General features: G+C 37.1%; 1 protein-coding gene across 2 annotated transcripts in view; it reads left to right on the top strand.

Moving 5' to 3' along the window:
• Positions 1 to 15,329, top strand: part of tmc6b (transmembrane channel-like 6b) — a 25,659-nt gene extending 10,330 nt beyond the window's left edge. For both annotated transcript variants that reach the window (XM_083558069.1, XM_083558068.1), the window contains exons 3-21: positions 423 to 544; positions 1,277 to 1,393; positions 2,441 to 2,602; positions 2,703 to 2,811; positions 4,204 to 4,288; positions 4,869 to 5,123; positions 7,344 to 7,519; positions 7,781 to 7,925; positions 8,057 to 8,212; positions 8,654 to 8,817; positions 9,269 to 9,356; positions 10,156 to 10,253; positions 10,380 to 10,475; positions 11,036 to 11,111; positions 12,136 to 12,269; positions 12,385 to 12,561; positions 12,682 to 12,760; positions 13,963 to 14,058; positions 14,174 to 15,329. In XM_083558069.1, the coding sequence (XP_083414195.1) occupies positions 423 to 544; positions 1,277 to 1,393; positions 2,441 to 2,602; positions 2,703 to 2,811; positions 4,204 to 4,288; positions 4,869 to 5,123; positions 7,344 to 7,519; positions 7,781 to 7,925; positions 8,057 to 8,212; positions 8,654 to 8,817; positions 9,269 to 9,356; positions 10,156 to 10,253; positions 10,380 to 10,475; positions 11,036 to 11,111; positions 12,136 to 12,269; positions 12,385 to 12,561; positions 12,682 to 12,760; positions 13,963 to 14,058; positions 14,174 to 14,191 (2,353 nt within the window). In that variant the 3' untranslated portion in view covers positions 14,192 to 15,329. The remainder of the gene's footprint in view (positions 1 to 422; positions 545 to 1,276; positions 1,394 to 2,440; positions 2,603 to 2,702; positions 2,812 to 4,203; positions 4,289 to 4,868; positions 5,124 to 7,343; positions 7,520 to 7,780; positions 7,926 to 8,056; positions 8,213 to 8,653; positions 8,818 to 9,268; positions 9,357 to 10,155; positions 10,254 to 10,379; positions 10,476 to 11,035; positions 11,112 to 12,135; positions 12,270 to 12,384; positions 12,562 to 12,681; positions 12,761 to 13,962; positions 14,059 to 14,173) is intronic.

Below are 15,329 nucleotides of genomic sequence, written 5' to 3'. Positions count from 1 at the left end.
TCTTTTAAAAAAAATAAAAAAATAAAGGGACTGTACAGAGGTTTTTTTTTTTTTTTGTTTTAATTTGAAATAATCCAGAACTTTGGAAACTTACTTTTGTTTTCTTTGGCCTGAATCCTATGGAAGCCTGTTTTTGCCACATAAAGAAAAAATTGGCTAATTCAGATTTTTTTTCCAATTGCAATTTTATTCCTTGTAAACATCCAACATTTCTGGTGTATCCACCGGTAACCATGTTGTCGGTCTGAAGTTTGAAGCTGTTGGTGCATGAACGAGGCCACCTCTGCTTCATCTGTCTTGTTCCGGGGAAATGCAGTGCTCTGCAGTGCTCTGTGTGTAGTTAAATAGACTAAACAATTTACTCGAGTTACTTGAGGAATTGTTTCATCCCTACATTTGTTTGTGTGTTTTTTATATTTTAGAAGCCCTGCTGATGAGGATGTGGTTCATGACTCTTTCAACCAACTTATTGAGGAGCAGAGTCAAGATCTAAACAGGCACACAGAGGAAATAGAGATGTATCCTCTAACGGAAGAGACCGGAGGTATACACACCCAGGCTTATTGCATACTGGTACAGCAGATTTATTTTGAAGGTCCAGCTACATAAACAGATGACATCATACCTTATTGTTAGTGCTGTGTCTTAGTCATGGCAGTTAACCAATCAATTTAAAATCATCGTTTTGTTTTACGTTGATACTTCATACTATTTTTGAAGTTAGTTACTAAGTTTTAATAGTTACTTCATCATAGTCAGACTAGAGGAGGTAAATGCTGAAAATTCTATGAAAGCCTGTGCACACACTTTTCTTTGGTGAAATAATTTGCATAATGTCATGCTAGTCACATTAGCCACAATAGGACATCTGTTCAGAAGCCACAAGTATTTGGGATCACAGAACTACAGCCAGTTTATTTTAATACAATGGTTCTGTTACATTACTTTTAGTGTTCTCAGTTTAAGCTCCGAATTTCTTTGCTTGGTGCACATCTGGGCAGTGGTGCAGCCATTTCTCACTGGTTTAAAATGGCTAACATTCTTTTGCATGAATCTAACAGAGGATCAATTGTAAGACATTTGATTGCCCATTTCAGACAGATTTGTATCATTCCCACAGATTACCAAAAATAGCCCTGAGTCACATGATGGGCCGGATGCACTGGATGTAAACATGAATGACAATAAGAGAGACTATTCCAGTTTATTTTATTAGCAGCTTGTTACTTTATAGTGAGATTGATTTAGGTAGGACTTTTGTCTGAATGTATTTCAGATGATTTTCCACTGTTTGCTGTTGATGAGAATGGCGGGGCAGCTGAACCATTGGTGGACGAGCGCTGGTCTTCAGATACTCTCAGAGTTCTCTCCTCAATGCCCAGCCGCACTATTGGTTAGTGCTGTCTACGTTGTGTGTGTGTGTTTGTGTGTGTGTGTTTGTGTGTGTGTTTGTCAGTCACCAAAAATATATTGCAATACACGAAAAGATTTTCAAATGAGCAGGGTTTCACCTGTGCAAACTAAAACGTGCAAACATCACACATTCAGCATATTTTGGCTGAATATATACATTCATGAAAGGGGATCTATTCTTTTTTTATTTATTTTTTATTTTATTTTTTTTTATGTGCAGGCGTTTGTAGTCAGTGTTGTATTTAATAGACAGCAGTTTTAACAGTGTAGTTTTTTGCTCAGTCAAATTTTTCTCTTATCTGACTTGAAATCAATAAATTAATAAAAGCAGTAATGTTTGTGTTTTATGAACACTGTTTCTTGTTCTATATCAGCTCCTTGTGAAGTGCTTGGCTTATTATCTGTAATATGTAATATTACATATTACATATTACAGATAATATGTAATATGTAATATGAGCTTACTAGGCTTTAAGCTTGACACTTTGCCAGAATATTGACTATTGCGTGTCCTCAATGACACCATAAGCGAAAAATATGTTTAAACTTCTCTGGTCTGTTAATCTACAATTAAATATCGAATTTTCAACCCTCTCATTGCAACAGTATCAGCAGTATGCTGGACAGAGTGCACAACAGACCCAGTGTAAGAGCACACATTAGGGGTTTTTTTTTGCCCCTTGACACAGTTAACAGACTGTAACATAAGACTTTAAGCAAACAAATCCTAGCACTTTGAGAAGAATTGAGCACTTTAGTTTCAGCTTTGCTCCACCCACACATCCTTGTTCTTCTTACTAGCTCAAAGAAAATGAAAAAGCTGTCACTTTCTCTCCTTAGAGTATATCTTTAATCCTGCCACCCGCTGCACTCACACTTCATTACAAGTTGCATATAGCAAACCTCTGGTTGGGTTGTTTAAAAAGTCTGAATTACCTTGCGGTGTGAACAAAACCATGGATTTTTTTTAAGCACTATGTAATTTTAATTGAATCACATTTTATCATGTTGTCTTTCTGTATCCTAGGACGCAGCCGAGGTGCGATCCTTTCTCAGTATTATACACGCACCATGCAGATGTGCAGACGCAGACAGAGCCAACCCTCTATCCGCTCTTTCTCCCGCTCTGCTCGGCCCAGCATCTGCGGCTACCGTGTTGATCGCAATGCTGAGCAATTTGACAGGGAAGGTGAGTAGACCTTATGTGTGTACAGCATATAAAACAGTAATCACTAACATCCTGTTCGAAGAATATGTGAATAATTAGTATGGTTTGTATTTGTAAGCAGAGAATAAAAGGGAGCGGCTAGTAAATAACTTGCAGAACCTGTCTGTGGGCGATCGGGTGCGCATGCTGAAGGCTATTCCGTTAAACTTTGGGGAGAAGAGGGAACTCAGGTATGCACTTCTATACTAAGCTTGACTGCTTATTTTTGTGTACATATTCTATGAACAGTGTCTGTTTCTCAAACTTCTGTACACTGAAGGTGATTTTATTGTCACCGCTATCTACAATGAAGACCTTATCTAGCATGTACACAGATATATATATTTTTTTATTAAGCAACGTTTTATGAAGGGTGAATGATGAAATAATGACTTTTTGCTTTTTAGAGCCAGCCACAGTTAAACTATTGAATGAACAGAATGTTACTGGTTGTCTAGATGCATTGTGATTAACACATTAAGTCAAGGCAAGTTTATTTCTATAGCTCTTTTTACAACGGACATTGTCTCAAAGCAGCTTTACAGAATTTAACAGTTAAGGTGGGTGATTTTGGCTGCTGCATTCTGGTCTAACTGTAGCTTGATTATTGATAATGCAGGACATCCACCTAGTAATGCATTACAATAGTCCATGTCATGAATGCATGGACGAGCTTCTCTGCATCAGATATAGACATGTTTCTTAGCTTAGCAATATTTCTGAGGTAGACGGAGGCTGTTTTTGTAATATGGTTGATTATGATTTTTCGAAAGACAAGTTGCTGTCTAAAACAACTCACAGGTCTTTTACTGTTGACCTAGTATTTACAGTGCATCCTTCTATGCAGGTTAAAATGCTGGCGCATCTGTGTACTGTTTTTTTGGCCGATAAGCTAAATCTGTCTTATCAGAATTTAATAATAGAAAGTTATATCATCCAATCTTTTATTTCTCTAACACACTCTGTTAACTGAGCCAATTGAGCTGTATTTAGCTATATATTTTATAATATTTTCCAAGCATGTATATTGTAAAAAGCAGGGGTCCTAAAACTGAACCTTGTGGCATCCCATAATTTACTTGCATTAACCTGGATAGTTCTCCATTTAAATCTACAAAATGGTAACAATCGGTATGGTAGGATTTAAACCGGCTTAATGCCTGTCTCCGAATGCCGATGTAATTCTGTAAGCGATCCAGGAGAAGGTCATGATCTAGTGTTGAATGCAGCACTAAGATCTAGTAAAACTAACAGAGAGATATGGCCTTGGTCTGAAGCTAAAAATAGGTCATTTGTGATTTTTAACTAGAGCAGTGTCTGTGCTATGATGGGGCCTGAAAACTGACAGAAACTCTCTTAAAGATCTTGTTTTCTTGTAAGATGGAACATAACTGGGCAGACACAGTCTTTTCTAAAATCTTAGACATAAAAGGGAAGATTTGAAATGGGTCTGTAATTTGATTTATTATTTATTTAGTGGATCTAAATTAGGCTTCTAAATGAGGGGCTTAATAACTGCCAAGATGGTGTTTGTGTGAATATGCAGTGTTTAATATAAGCATCTTGTGTTTTTCCTCACACAGACGTTTGGCCTTGAATAAAACAGCCCGCTCTCTCCACCTTGACCAAGTCCCCTGCTGCAGTCAACTCAAAGACTGTGTTTTCATTGTGAGTTCCTCTTTCCATTTGTGTTTAATTTAAGTAATACTGATGCCAAGCTCAGTGCCATTCAGTGAAAATGTTGTTGGATTAATGAATTTTAACAGTTACAGTGCAAACACATATATTTTATAATTATCTAATGGTCATAAGCATCCCAGCTGAAGACGATATAGAAATAAATAAAAAAATAAATATAACACTAGTATGTGACTTGCATCTGGTGTAGATTGCAGCTCTGTGTTGAAGTTTAAATCAATGCCAAACCCTATTTAATTTTAATATGCTTATTTTTCAGTTGTTTGTCGTTTAATGTAACTGAAATTAACTTAAAATGCTTTGCAAATTGCCTTTACTTACAATGATGATAATGTTGCTATTAGTGTTGAAGTTTCAGAAAAGTGATTTCTCTCTCTCTCTCGCTTCTCTCTCTCTCTCTCTCTCTCTCTCTCTCTCTCTCTCTCTCTCTCTCTCTCTCTCTCTCTCTCTCTCTCTCTCTCTCTCTCTCTCTCTCTCTCTCTCTCTCTCTCTCTCTCTCTCTCTCTCTCTCTCTCTCTCTCAATTTTTTCCCCCTCTGTATTTATATCAGGCTTTAAGACAAAGTGGCTACAGCTGGCTGTCCTTACACTCCACACTGCAGTTATGGCAAACGGCTCTGAAGACAGTGAGCGGTCGCTTTGGGACAGGTGTCCTCTCCTATTTTGTCTTCCTCAGGAAACTGTTTTTCTTCAATGTTTTCCTCGTCCTGGTGACTGGGCTCTTCCTGGTGGTCCCCCAAGCTGTTTGGCCCCCATCAGTATTTGCCCCATCTGTACAATATGGCCTCGAGGTGCTAACGGGGACGGTAAGCCTTCATATGAACATAAGTTAAATCATATGCTTTGCGATGGAGAGCGCCGTTTAAAATCTTTCAAAGTCCATAGTCAAACTCCAGTTGCTAAAATGTCTTCTGATGTAATGGTGTCAATCCTTTAATACAGTCCCATATAATCCAGTTATCCCAATACATTACTAAAACACAGTTTTTCTTTCTTTTGACACACTTACACATTTATATTTGTGTTGCTATTGCTGTTTCGCTGCCCTGGCGGAATAAAGATGACCTGTTCTAAAGTTTCTTATGTATTGTTCCAATTGCTATTGACCCCATGCTACTCAAAATATAGTTTTTGAGAATTAGACTGAATCATAAAAAATAATACTTAAGTCAGTTTTGCTGTAGCTTGCTATAATCAGAAGATAAGATATACCTTTATTTGCCCTGCAGTGGGGAAATTTTTCAGTGCTGGAACACTATAAAAATAAATAAAAAGAGTACAACTTAAAGGGAGCCTAATGTGTTTTTGCTTAAAGGTAAATACTTGGATAAAGTTTATATATATATATATATATATATATATATATATATATATATATATATATATATATATATATATGAGTGAAATTTGCAAAGGGATGTTGTCTATACTTCTATCAAATTATCTTCTGATGGCATGGAGTTTTGGTTTCAGTTGAAGGTTATGGTGTTTTATCTTTCTCTAACGTTACAGACCATTGCTAAGAAAGGCTGGTATTTAAACAGCGTTTTTAATGCAGATTAAGAAGTAGTTTTGTTGTGTAAAATCACCCAAAAGCTCATGGGTAGTGTTCACAATTATAATTTGTGCCTATTTTAAATTAATCTTACAGTATCTCACAAAAGTGAGTACACCCCTCACATTTCAGCATCCATTTTATTGTATCTTCTCAAGGGACAATACTATAGAAATTAAACTTGGATTTATTTTAGAGAAGTCATTATGCAGCTTGTATAGCAATACAGATTTACTGTCTTCTGAAAATACTTTACATACAGCTATTGTTGCAAAAATAGCTTTCAACAGAAGTGAATGATGAAAGAAATGATAACCACTTAACCATGCAAAGCCACATGTCCTATTGCAGTTGCAGTACAGTGTACAGGGTCAGAGGTTTTTTAAGACTGGTTCCACTTGTAAGGGTCAATCAAAGATGTCCTTGTGCTGTGCATCATGGTGCAAAAGCTGGCATGAATGCTTCTAGCATTGCTTTAGAGGTTGCAGAACCGTAAGGTCTGCTCAGCCGACCATATACCACGCACTGCAGCAAGTCATTTTTCATGGCTGTCGTCCCAGTAGGAAGCCTCTTCTGAAGCTGGCTCACAAGAAAGCCTGCGAATAGTTTGCTGAAGACAACCTGTCCAAAAGCATAAGTTACTGGAACTATGGCTTGTAGTCTGATGAGACTAAGATAAACATGCTTGGCTCAGATAGTGTCCAGCATGTGTGGTGACGCCCTCGTGAGGAGTACTTGGTGCTGGTATACATGGTCTGGGGCTGCATGAGTGCTGCTGGTACTGGGAAGCTGCGGTTTCTTTTGGGAAACATGCATTCCAACATGCAATGTGACATTCTGAGGCAGAACATGATGCCCTCTCTTCAGAAACTGGGCAGAATGGCAGTTTTCCAACATAATAATGACCCCAAACACACCGCCAAGATGACAACAGCCTTGCTGAGGAAGTCTTAATGGGGCTCCTGTGGGGCATTTTAAAGTGAAAGGTGAAGAATCACCATGTGTTTAACATCCAGCAGCTTTGATCCCATCAACAACCTGTGCAGCTCAGGTTAATTTCATGATCAGGAGTATTAAAGCTGTGCTAGATAACAATGGTGCTCACAAAAAATATTGACACTTTGGACACAGTTTTGACATGTTCACTTAGGGTGTACTCACTTTTGTTGCCAGCTATTTTGACAATAATGGCTGTATGTCGAGTTATTTTTGAAGGACAGTAAATCTGTACTGCTATAAAGCTGCATATTGACGACTCTAAAATATATCCAAGTTTCACTTCTATGGTATTGTCTCTTGAGAACATATAATAAAATGGTTGCTGAAATGTGAGGGGTGTACTCACTTTTGTGAGATTGTAGCAATACATATGGGGTAATGCACAACATTTTTTTTCTACAGCATTATACATTTTTACCAGTTACTGTTCTTTTTCTCCCTTCATTTTTCTCACACATGCACACACATTCAGGGTTATTTTAAAGACTCCTTGATGTACTATGGCTACTACAGTAACAAGATTTTCAACTGCACTTATGTTGGAAACCAGCGTTCCTGTGGTGATCGTCTAAGCTACAACATGCCTCTTGCCTATTTCTTCACTATTGGAATGGCATTCTTCATCACCTGCATCATCCTCGTGTACAGGTCAGATTTACCTTAAACCCTAGCAAATCTGAGAAATTTGTCCAAATTATTACATCTACATTCTGGACAAAAATACTAACTTGTCAGTTTTGGAACCATTTCTTTAAGCCCATGTTTAAAGTGCGCTTTTGTGAGATTTAATTACACTTAAATTCACTTTATCTAATGAGTCTATAATGACAGTAAAATAGTTAATAGACTTGACATGCCATCCATGTTTATACACAACTGACTACATTACCTCTGCATGACTCTTTACAGTATGTCCAAGTCTTTTGGACAGAGTTTCCGGATTGACCGGTCCAAAGGTTTGCTGGCCATTAAAGTCTTCAGTTCATGGGATTATAAAGTCAGCAAGAAATCCTCAATTCGGCTCCAATCTGAAAACATCGCCACTCAGCTCAGAGTAAGAAGAATTCACACACTGTTGTGTATTGCAAATTAATGCTCAAAAATATGTATCTTGTTATAAAACCTATATAAGCATGTAAGCATTGCTGATGTAGACCTTTCTCTCACTTTGTATGATATGTGTAGGAGTTACTAGCAGAGGTGACTCGTAAGAAGGAGAAGTCTACATTCTTGCAGCGCATGCCAATTCTGTCTATCCAGCTTCTGGCCTGGGTTATATGCGTTGTGATCACTGTAGGGTGTTCCCTTGGTGTGTACTACTTCTCAGAGTATATGCACACGGTAGGAAGCATACACTCACACGTTTATAGAGATTTGCTGTTAAACCGACCATGTAGCAAACAATACTTGCTAGTGTGCTCAAAATCTTTCATAAACTACTCTGTTCACTCGTATCACTTGTTGCAGTGAGCATGGCCTGTTCTGATTTTTTCCAATTTAGGAAAGAATCGGTAGATGATGAATAATGTACAGGTTGCTATGTGTTTTACTGTTTTAACCTAATTCATGCCGTCTTGTTCCTTGATCTTAGTGCTTTAAATTAGCTTCCTAGTAGCAGTATCTGTTACACTTCTGTAAGTCAGTAGGGGAACATTCTGAACAACAGGCCCAGAATTCCAAAGTTGTGTGTGCATGGTTGCCCCCTCAGGCTTATGACTTGCCTTTCTGAATTATGTCTCCAGATGTTATGATCTGTATTCATGTCTTTCTTCCTGTCTGCAGAAATATGCAAAAATCAGCAATGACCTGTGGAAGGAAATTAGCCTGCTGGCTCTTCCTGTAGTTGTGTCCTCGATTAACCTGCTTTTGCCCGGCTTCTTCAATGTTGTGGCCTGGATGGAAGACTATGAGTCACCGTGCACACGCAACTATGTTGCCATTTTCAGGTAGGTTTTAACTGACATTGATTCCAGGTACAGTTTTAGTCGCAGAGTATTTTCTTAGAAATTACAACACACCTCATATCCTCTATATGACGCATGATTCCTTCAACACTTCCTAGTTAGCTAGTCTCATAACCTCTGTAATTTTTCTGGTGTCTGGATTTTCACTTCTTTCACTCTTAACACCTGAACCAACAGTTATGCAGTGTTGAGCTTTTCCATATTAAAAGTATGAATTTAAAATGTTTTTTTCCAAAAAGTATTTTGATTCTCAGGAATTCTTATTGTTAGAAACTATTACTTAACATTTGCTTAAGCATTTACTGGTATAGCATTTACATCATTTATTATATATTGCTGTTAGATTAAAGAATGATTTCCAAAACACCCATTTGTCATATTCTTGTATGTATGTTATGTCTTTTTTTTTTATTTATTTATTTATTTTAAACAGGAATTTAATGTTGAAAGTGAGTGTGCTTGGAGTCTTGTGTCATCATTGGCTTAGTCGTGTGCCGTCTACTGAAACGAAATCAAACGAGGTGAGAGATTCACATGGTATTAATTATATAAATCCTGCACTGAGCTCAGTGTATTCAGCTGCTGTTATGGTTGGTAAACATATGTTAGGGGTGGGGAAATGTGACGTTATAGAATTGTAATAAACGTGATCTAGTTAATGCTGGTTAATTTCTTTGACCATGGTTTCAGTCTGTAATTTAAATGAGGTTTATATTAATACTCATTGTAACAAGTTATTGTTTCTACAGTAACTGTTCATAGACAGAGACTTGTATGAAGGACTTCCCTCACAATCTTTGGCAAAAGCAAACAAATATTAATTGACGTTATTAAAAGGAGCATCAAGTCAGCTGTTGCTTTGGGTTTTAAGTTATGGGAAACACTAAGAAACACTCCTCAGATTTGGAGTCTAAAGAGGTCCTGATCTCAATGGACACCTCATTTGGCTGCTTTAGGCAATTTATTAAAAACAGTAATTATGTATAGCCTAGAAACAAAAAGTGCCTCATCACTGATGCAAAGATATAAAAGACAAAATGAGCCAGAATACTAATATTTTTTAAAGTAGTCCAGCAGACATGCAGAGCCATGCCATGAGAACATGTAGTGTAGGAAAGGGTGGTCATAAATTACCCAACACTGGCACAAGGTTTAGCTTGAACCCCACATGTTTGATTATACATTATATATACGAGTGTGTGTGTGTGTGTGTGTGTGTGTGTGTGTGTGTGTGTGTGTGTGTGTGTGTGTGTGTGTGTGTGTGTGTGTGTGTGTATGTGCGCATGTGTGTGTTTATATGCTGTTTTATGTTCTTGTCAGTGCTGGGAGAGTTTTGTAGGACAGGAACTATATAGATTCCTGCTAATGGACTTTGTCTTCACAATACTCGATACCTTTTTTGGGGAGTTTCTGTGGAGGTGAGCTCTCTGTCCTACTGTACCACCTAAACATGACACACTAAGTAATCTAAAACCATGCAGCATTTTACACTACAGAGAAACAGTTTGCTTAAACTGACATGTTTACATTTTCTCTTTATATAGATTGTTTTCCCAGAAGGTTTTGAAGAAGGAGAGAAAGCCGGTGTTTGATATTGCTCGGAATGTTCTTGAGCTTATATATGGACAGACATTAGCTTGGTAAATCACATATCCCATAATGCCATGCTGAGTGGAGTTAGAATAAGTGGAAATGGCAAGATAGATTAATTCTGGATGTGTGTTCTTTACACACTGCTAGAAGCATAGCCTTTGCTGCCACATAAATAGTAGAACTGCAATCAAGTGCAGTAAAACAAACAACCTTATCATATTCTTGCCCCAAAATACTATTAAACCACTAATCACTGTGTTTTTTTTTTTTTTTTTTTTTTTTTTTTTTTAGCATTTACTGACTTGAAGAAAATTATGTATTTCTTAAATCTATTCTTGATAAATGCTTCAGTTACAGAGCATATTCAGAAGACATTTACATGACAAACAATATCATTTTCTGTCTTCTCTATTTTTGCTGAAATGCGATCATTCAGCATACTCCAGACTAGACCGGAAATCATTCAGGAACTGGGTTCACACTTTAGATGTGTTAATTTTAAGTTCCCTAGAACACTGACAAATGTGCCTCTTGTTTCTGTTTGAATTAAACACATCATATTGCAATTGTGTTTACAATACAGCTAATATGTTGTTATTGTGTGCAGGTTGGGAGTGCTGTTTGCACCCCTTCTGCCTGCAGTGCAAGTTATCAAGCTGTTCTTGCTTTTTTACATCAAAAAGGTATGTTTAAAATATTTATGTTTGAAAGTTGAATGTAAAGGTATATATGAATCAGTATCGCCTGTATAAGGTCACTACACAGGGTCATAAATGATAATATTGTGGAGCCCCCACAGGGCAGCACACTTCCAATATCAAATTAAATCTAATTTTATTTGTCACATACACATACATACAGAGTATAACATGCAGTGAAATGCATTATACAACTGTCCGGCATGAGAATAGGATGGGAAGAAAAATAAACAAAGAAAAAGAAGGCAGATAAATAAAAAGCATAAACTATGTTTAAAAAAAAAAAAAAAAAAAAAAAAAAGTGTGTACTTGTGTATATACAAGATATGCTTATGACCATAAACAGTAATCACAAAAGGTGGTTGATGTGATTGTCCTTAAAGTGACCGTGTGCGGTGAGGTGTGGTGTGGTATGGTATAAAGTGACCGTGTGCGGTGAGGTGTGGTGTGGTATAAAGTGAACTGTGCTGTGCAAGTTCACAGTTAAAGTGACAGTCCAGAGATTCAAGTGTTGTAGTGCAAACAGAAAAAAATAGCAGAAAAGTGTGGCGGTGGAGAGAGTGGACCAGTTTTTAGATCCTGGGTGTTCCCTGGTTCAAACTTGAAATGGAGTTAAATATATGTATTTGTATGTAAAATATTTATGTGATGATATTACTGGGTTTGATTCTTTATTTGGATTGGTTAGATTTAATAAATTTTATTTATTTGTAATTTTAGAGAAACACACAATTTTAAAATTCTTACACTTGAGCAGTTGAGTGTTAAGGCCGATGCTCTAGTGTCTAGAAGTAGGAGGCTTTGTGGTGTGGAGATTTCAATTCTTAACTTTCAGATCAGAATCTTAACCACTCACACAGAGCTTCCACGGCCCTGGTTTTGTTTCTTTTTTTGGTTTTTAAACTACATTACATGTAACTTTAATTAGATACAAATGTAGATATTTAAAAAAAATGTCTGGCAAATTGCTGTGGTATAATCTCTCTTTCGTTTACATTTTCTCTTGTAGACAAGCCTAATGATGAACTGTCAGGCTCCCAGAAAGCCATGGAGGGCGAGTCAGATGACCACATTCTTCATCACCCTCCTCTGCTTTCCCTCTTTCCTGGGTGCATCAGTGTGTGTCACCTACACCATGTGGACGTGAGTTAACAAGTCGTACACAAAATGTGATTTGATGTTCTCGTGATTTATCATTAAACTTCCTCCTTCTTTCTGCCCCCTTTTTTTTACGTTTTTGCATGTTCCTGTGGTGCAGGATAAAACCATCTGAGCAGTGTGGGCCTTTTCGTGGCCTCAACACAATGTTTCAGGCAGGAAAAAAGTGGGTAGAAGAGCTGGCCAAGGATAACCCTAAATTGACCTGGCTCACCTGGGTTCATACATACCTGGTGGAGAACCCTTTCTTTCTGTTTCTCGCTGCTGGAGTCTTCCTGTAAGTCATACATCCTTATTCTGTGTCATTTAGCAAACCGCTGTCAAAATAAACCTGCTGTTTGAAGAGAAGATAAATGAACTAAAAACATGACTAATACACCTTTTTCATCTTCTCTAGAATTATAATCTACTTTCACAGCCAGGTGGTGGATGGACAGAGGAAGATTATTGAGCTTCTACAGGAACAGATTGAAAATGTAAGTGTGCATATAATCTATGAAGTGTAAAATTCTTTCCTCAAAACTTGTCATTATTCAATCTGGTTTGTTGCTTATTTTATAATTTACCATAATTTCCAGACTATTAAACGCACCCAAATATAAGCCGCACCCACTGAATTTGACACAGACTTTTATTTTGAACATAAATATGCCACACCTGTCTATAAGCCGCAGGTGCCTACACTAAAACTAATGAACTTTACACAGGCTTTAATGAAAGACCATGTCTGTAACACGGCTTGTATCTAAACAGTAGCCTACCAAGAAAGTCATTGTTCACTGTCTTCCTCCTTCCTTTCACAACTATTTCTCTCGGGAGTTTTTCTTTTGGCATCGTCGTGCATTTAAAAATCACCGTCTGTGAATCTTTTCTCCCGATGCCGTGCAGCTCAGAACACAAGTGAAGTGCGTTTTTTTTTTTTTCATGCCCGGTGGTTTTCAGAGTGACGAATGATTCGCATTTCCTGTATACAGTTCGAGTGAGCGGCAGGTCAAACATCAGAGGAACCGCATCCATATTTATGATCTGGTGCGGCCCGATTCAGTGGGAGCGCAATTTAATATAAAGAGTTTTATTGGTTCATCTGAACCTGTTCCGCAATTTCATTGGTCTAATGTTATAGGGCTCAGTTTTTTGGCTTGAAGCTTGTAAAACCGGGAAAAGCCCAGGAAAAATCCATAAATTAGCCGCTTCGTTGTTTAAGCCGCAGGGTTCAAAGCGTGAGAAAAAAGGGGCGGCTTATAGTCCGGAAAATACGGTAACAATTAGTGATATATCTATGCTGGCTACAAATAAAACAAATCGACAAAACAGAGCTGTTCCATGCACTACAGGTTTTTGGGTTTTTTTGCCAATTGATTAACCAATGTAATAATTTTTTTGTTTTTATGGAAGGTGTTTTGGTTTACAAAAAAGTTTATTAACTTCTCTATTAAAGTTTTCAGCCTTCAGTGTAAAAAAAAAAAAAAATTATTTTAAACAAAACCAAACAAAAAAAAAGGTCCTACGTTATATTAATCGTTATTTGGCTTATTGGTTATATTTGGGGTAATATAAAACTATTTATTTGTTTCTTTTTTTTGTTACTGTTTCTTTAATTCCTAACTATTAGCTGTGATTATTTAGTAAACATTAAAAGAAGCCATAAAGTCATAACTCACTACATTGTCATGATCAGGAGGGGGAAGACAAGAAGTTTCTCATCACTAGATTACAAGACATCCATGAGCAGAAACGTCCACATTTTCAGCATCGCAGCAGGACAACCACAGAGGTTTGCACATGTATACACACACAACCCAATTCATTCTTATCAAAAGCCTGATCTGAAGATAGCGACATGGTTTTTCCATTTTCCAAATCCAAATTTCTGGATTTCTCTATTTCAGGAGTCAAGTTTCACATGATTTAAAGTCGTCTGCTTCTCACCTTGAGAAGTGTGGAGTTGAAGCTGGAGTAGTCTCTCCCTGCTGTCCTGAAGCTGTGCTACAGTCTAATGGAAGCAATGCTGAAAGTTCTCCAAAGCCATTACAACAGCCATCTCTAGGGCATCAGACCAACTGATGGACATGACTTTTACTGGACAACACAAGCCTTTTTATTGCTCCCCAAAGGATTCTTTTAAAAATATATTTACAATTTCAACTGGTGTCATCTTGCAGAAACTTGCACATTTCTAGATGTTTTCTAGTAAAACTGCTTTTAGTTTCAAGAACAAGGACAGTGTAGGAAAATGTTGCCACGGGAAACAAAATGCAACATAGCAAAATGCACCTGAGAAAGCACATAATTATATAAACAAGTCTGTGAACAAATATTTACATAATGCTTCTTATTCTAAAATGTGAATTAATGTTGTATTTAAAATATAAGGTTATTACAGTATTTCAGTGCAACGGATATGGTCGCTACTCGCACACAAAATGGGAAGAACCACTAAAAAAAGGGATATTTTGATTTTAGTTTGGGACTTTTGGGGTCTGTTGTTCTGTAAATTATTTTATTGATTTTTCTCTGACTCCGTTTTAAATAATAATAAAAAAAAGGCTGAATTTAGGGTAAGTTTGGTACACAGCTCAAGATCAGCAGTTTCCAAACAGTTACGCCTTGACATGACCGCCAAGGGTGGCAGTATTTTTAATTGCAACTGGAAGTTCTCTTACAGACAGCATTTTGGTTCAAAGAAAATGTTAAACTTTGTAAACTAGTTTGAGTGCAATTGTGGTTTTGCTATAGCTATAATCTATTATTTACTATATTATTTTAGAAATTTTATTTTAGATGCAGTTAGTACTTGAAGCGGCATTATTCACATCCTAGCCTTTGTATCTTATCTGGAGGCGTTATATGTGGACAAGGTGTTTTAGTTTTGTCCTCCATCATGATCATGAATGTTTCAAAACAAAACCATTTTATTTAAGAGTACATCAGCCCCAGGGGATCTGTCATGTGAAGCCAGGGTGTCTGTGGGTGTTATTTTTTTCTATTTAATTTTATACAATTGTGAAAAATAAAAAGCTTCCACAAGCCAAGGTTTCAATTCCA

The sequence above is a fragment of the Silurus aristotelis genome (genome assembly GCF_946808225.1).
Source record: "Silurus aristotelis genome assembly, chromosome: 13".
NCBI lineage: Eukaryota > Metazoa > Chordata > Actinopteri > Siluriformes > Siluridae > Silurus > Silurus aristotelis.
The sequence above is the reverse complement of the archived record's forward strand: the minus strand, read 5'-3'. Positions and strand labels throughout refer to the sequence as shown.